Below are 5,510 nucleotides of genomic sequence, written 5' to 3'. Positions count from 1 at the left end.
AAACGCACGAGATACTCCAAGGATATGTGTGTCAGTTGGTAGTTTTGCCTTTTGATATGGGAAACATGAATTGCATATAAAAGGAGAACATACACCAACAGACCAACAGACCAACAGACGGAGAGACAATACTGTATATAAAAAATAATATTATAAAAAGGAAACTACGGCTTTTCTTGTATTTCGGTTAACACCAAGTGTATGAATAAATTTAATTTGAAAACTTTTATGCAGGCAAAAAGGACATTAGGTGCACTGACGTATAACAACAGTACAAAATGTTTGACATAAGTTGTCAAACAAAACATTAAATTTTATGTGTTGTATGAGCATTCAGAACATAAAACAAAAAAAAATAAATATCTAAACTGACCTAACATAATGTGACATTATTAAAGTGTAGGACGTCGTGTCTTTTAGTAAGCAAAATTTTCAAAAATTATAACAATAGAACACATCCTTCTAAGGATGAAGCAAATTGCACAAAATATGTTAAAAAATATTACTTATTTGAAAAAAATACAGAGAAACTACATACTTTTGAATTCTTTTGAAAGATGCGTAATTTAATTTGGACGTTTTTGTGCAGCCAAAATGGATTATTTGCAATTTAAGTACACATCAAAAGGACATTTTTTGTGTGGAAACTATACTCATATCAGAACATAAAAGAATTATACTTTTTTAATTAAAATTTTTGTGTATTCAAAATTGTATCTTTGCATATTCTTTCCACTACAAAATATGCCTTTTGCAAGTACATTTACATTGAAGTTCTTTCCTCCAAAGGAAAGCATTTCGAAATCAGCACACTCTCTCACTTCCATGTCCTTTTTGCATTATATATGTCAAGTCATATGTATTTGTCAAAGAATGTGGGTTCTCAGAAAAAAGTAGGTGTTCCCTTTTGAAGATTATTAGTCCATGTCCTTGTTGCATTTGTGTTTTTTGCTTTGATTTTTAAAAATTTGTGTGTGTTCCTTATGGCTTCTGGGAAACAGATTTTGCTTTGCTTGAGATAGATGAGGAGGCATAACTTTTATGTGCATATTTTTCGATTAATCATAGATATTTTGATATAATTTGTCAAACATTCAAAACTTATTTTTACATCAAAAAGGCAAAAGTAGGCGTGGACTTAAACAATATTCAAATATAAATTTTATTTTGATCTTGATTCTTTTTCTTTTTGAGTTAGTGCTATTACGCACTTTTACTCTACAATGGCTGGGGGGCTTATCTCTACCCCACACTAGGCTTTAACTAGGCTAAAAAAAAAACATATCATTTATTTGTCTTTTTGTTGATGACGGACCTTAAATCAGCATATCTTCCTGATAGTCCAGAAGTGGACTTGAGGATTGTTAGGGCGAGGTTAATTAGCATATCAACTTTAGTGAATAATTTTAGAGCTCTGTCTCTGATATATTTTTTCACTGAAGAAAATATTAAAGCAAACAAAATTTTTAGTTTAGAAAATTTATTTCAAAAACAAATATTATATTTGACTTTAGTATTTATATAGTTTTAAATAGTTTTTGTAGTTAAATAGCTCAGACATGTAATAAAACAAGGTAACACATATATATACGCAATATAAATATGTAAATATATAAAAGTGATTTAGGCTCTCAGTAGAGCAGACCACTCCGAACGTTTATAGAAACTTTTTTATTATTAATATAGCCAGATAATTAGACCAGTACTACTTTATGGGTTTGTTGCGCATAGCAAGGCTGCCGACTCTACTATCCAGAAGCTGCAAGTTGCTCAAAGTAGGGCTCTCCTAAGACTCTTCAAAGTGCCATGGTACATCCACACGTATGACATGCTAAGAAACCTTAGAATATATCCTGTCAAAAAATACATAAGGGACAGAGCCCTGAAGCTATATGCAAAAACCGACAGGCTGCCCTACTTAACACTACCTAATTTTAGAGTAATCACTAACCGCACTGGGCGGCATACAGATCTTAGATCAATCATTGAATAATCACGAAGGTTATAAGGAATAAACAAATTAGTCAGTGAGATGAGTGGGACTCTGCAGAAACCCCCCAGCTATCAAAAACTAAAAGTGCACTGATACACTAACTCGGAAAAAGCTTAACATAATAATACATAGGATTCGAATATGAAGAAGCAAATATGCTTCTTGCAAAAGCGAAAATCTAAAGCTCACTTAATCCTCACTCATATTATACTGACACTTGTTTGTTCAAGAAGTATAAGGATTAAGCTTCTTTTAACTTACCCAAAAAAAGTTTTTCGAAGATTTAATAAGAAGAAATTTGTTTAAAAGAATTGTTCTTCCAAAATGGGTCTCTATTCAAGAAAACTGTCCATTTGGAGAATTTTAACTTATTTCCTGTTTAAAAGATAATGATTCCAATTTTAACATTTCAGTCTTCTAAAATTATTTCGAATTTTTTCTCCACACCAAATATAATTTTCAGGGACTTAAATTTTAAAAAATATTAAATAATATATAAAAAAGGTCTAAAAATCTCAAGCATACTTAAAAATAAACATCTTCTAAATACATATAATTGCATTACTTAAACTTTAATTGAATTTTTCATATTTTTCCTTTAAAGTTACGTCAAATTTTAAACATATTTTTTTTATTTACAGAGTCGAGAAGTTAGAAAATATCCGGCATATTCAGAACTCTATACGGAATATCACAACACTACAATACCAACAACATCTACCACAGCAGCAGCAACAGTAACTGTGAAGAGCATGGACTTGGCGATTAAAAAGTATCAACAATGGAGTAGTAAATTCCTGCCAACAGCAACAACAAATTTAGATGTCAGTCAAGCATCTTGCAACTCATCTCCAACAGCCACAACGACATACTCCTGTACAGTTAGCTCAGGTTATTACACGCAAAATACAACAGGCGAATGCTATGGTCAGGAACATGATAGAGAAGTGCTTGTTAGTTCCACTAAAAGGCCTAAGGTGTATGATTGCATGAAGGATTTTTTGCGTAAAAAATTCTTTCAACTTAACAACAGCCACTCCAGCAATAGCAATTGCAACAGTGACAGCAACAATACAACAAACAAGCAACCAAACGACAATGTCAAAACTGTTGTTAGTGACACAGATGAAGAAGATGTAACTAGTGATTATGATGAGGTAACTAAATCCAAACAAAAGTTTCAAAGTCACCCAATTAACAAGATTTATATTTTTTGTTTACAGCTTGACATGTTAGACTCATCATATAATGCCGATGAAGAGGAAGAGGCGGATGCTACAGATTGCAGTTGCAGCTGTAGTAGTAACTCCGATGAAGAGGCCTGTGCACCACACATACCAAAGCTAAGCACACAAAAATCCTCAAACAGCCCACAAAAATCTGCGCTCTCACTCAACTGTTGGCAAAGTAACAATTGCAGTTCAACTGAAACGGAAGAATCAGCCGCACAAACGGATGAGTCCGATGCTGGCATTTCGGATTGTTGCCAATTGATTAGTGAAAAGAGTCCGAAACGTCGCAGTCCAAAAAAATCACCCACGAAATATCAACAATATCGATACAATATCGACGATGATGATTTACCTGAACTAATGGAAAGCAATTGGTATCAACCACGCATAACCACTAAAGCAGCTTTGGAGCGCTTGCAGTTGGCAACACCTGGCACTTTCTTAGTGCGTCGCAAGTCGCGCACTTTTGAACTATGTTTACGTGTAGAAACGAAAGTCAAATTTTTCACTGTGATATCAACTGATGATAACTACAAGTTGAAAGGCGCTAAAAAGGAGTTTACTACACTCAAAGCCTTGGTTACGCATCATTCCGTAATGGCGGAACAATTGCCGGTAACCCTAAGACTACCGCGTACGAAGCAACAACTCGGGCGCTGTGCTGATGACTTTGACACATTTGAATCCTTGCAAATTTTAGGCATTCTACAAAATTTACAAACAAAGAGCATGGAATTCGCGTGAACCGAAGATACTCTGGTACTGCACCCGGAGAATGGTTATACATGAGATTTATAAATTAAAAATTAGCTGAAGAGGTTGTGCTGGTCAAAGTTTCAGTAAATCAAATGCAATTCTACAAGTCAACGAATTCTTAACCACATTTTTAGAATTAATAATTAATTAATACTATATTAATGTGTAATAGATTTCTATAAAATTAGTGTATATAGTTGTTATTATATTTAAAATTAATTATTAAAAATAATGATTTAGTAAATATATGTTATAATAATATATAATGGTTATATTGTATATATATATACATTATGTATATATGGAATAAAATAAGTTAAGAGGAGAGAATGTAATTTAAAATTAAATAAAAAAGTTTATGTAGTTGGCAATAATTAAAATCAAATTAAATTTAATTAGTTTTTTATATTAGAAATAATGTGCTAGTATAGAATATTATCGGCTGAATTTTCTAATGCCTATAATTATCTTCGAGTTACAAATATTAACTTTATAAATATTGTAATTTGAAAAAGATATGGCAGAACTATAATTCTGAGACAATTTATTAATTACAAGACCACCTATGCTTCTTAAGATAGATTGCTTATATGCTTCTAGCCTTAGCCTTATATTTTTATTAAGAGAAGTAATCTTAACCAGAGGATCAATATACGTATACATAACGAATAAGATTGAAAAAATTTATAAAAATCTATGAGAAAATTATTATTCCCTACCAAATTGAGACTATTGTATTAGGAATCCCCACAAACAGAAACTAGACTCTATGAAAATATGGAAGCAAATGTAACAAAGATATAGCTCGGTACACGCTGATGTTTAAAGTATCTCATTTGTAAGAGGAAAAAAAAGTCTGCTTGAAAAACCCTCAAACCTGCAAATGTTATGGAAGAAGGCAGTGAAATAAGCGTTATCAGTGTTAGACAGATAATATATATCAGTATGCTTAGAGCTTAAATGAACTAGATGTCATCGACTCGCAATCGAAAAGGGTGTAGAGATTTCATGAAAGAAAACGATTGTAGACTCAGTAATAGTAATAATAATATGCTTCTAAATAATAATAATAATAATAATAATAGTAATGATAACAATTTTAGTTACTTACTTCAAACATATTAAGAATCAATATGCCTCTACACCTATTAACATTTCATATATGTTATAGGTAAGTACGTAAAGCATAAAAACAACACAAAACTTTTATTTTTGGTGACCCATTTGAGAAAATTGTTAGGCTTATGACCGAACTACGTTTAGATAGAGTCAAAATTTTAACATTGACCTCAAATATAAAAACTAACCAAAACAAATATGTTTTTCTCATCAAATATACCATTAAAAGTTACTACATACCTACTACATATTGCTCAAATGTATACAATGATATCTTGATTCAATAGAATTCTCTCACTATCTAACATATATACAATATATTCAGTAGATAGCGTTTCATTATGAAAGGAAATTTGCGCAAACAAACAGAAATAAGGCAAACAGAAATGTTCCACAAATACATAAATTTG

The 5,510-nt window shown here is 31.6% G+C and overlaps 1 protein-coding gene across 1 annotated transcript in view; it reads left to right on the top strand.

Moving 5' to 3' along the window:
* The window catches only part of LOC119673171 (protein sprint), a gene marked incomplete at its 3' end in the record, with an annotated part of 222,386 nt that extends 218,250 nt beyond the window's left edge, over positions 1-4,136 (top strand). Inside the window, 2 exon segments of the mRNA XM_038084410.1 lie at positions 2,637-3,150; positions 3,217-4,136. Of these exon segments, the coding sequence (XP_037940338.1) occupies positions 2,637-3,150; positions 3,217-3,969 (1,267 nt within the window).
* Positions 4,137-5,510: the final 1,374 nt, after the last annotated feature.

Source organism: Teleopsis dalmanni, chromosome 1 (genome assembly GCF_002237135.1).
Source record: "Teleopsis dalmanni isolate 2A chromosome 1, ASM223713v2, whole genome shotgun sequence".
Classification (NCBI taxonomy): domain Eukaryota; kingdom Metazoa; phylum Arthropoda; class Insecta; order Diptera; family Diopsidae; genus Teleopsis; species Teleopsis dalmanni.
Note: the sequence above shows the minus strand (reverse complement) of the source record. Positions and strands in the feature narration are given on the sequence as shown.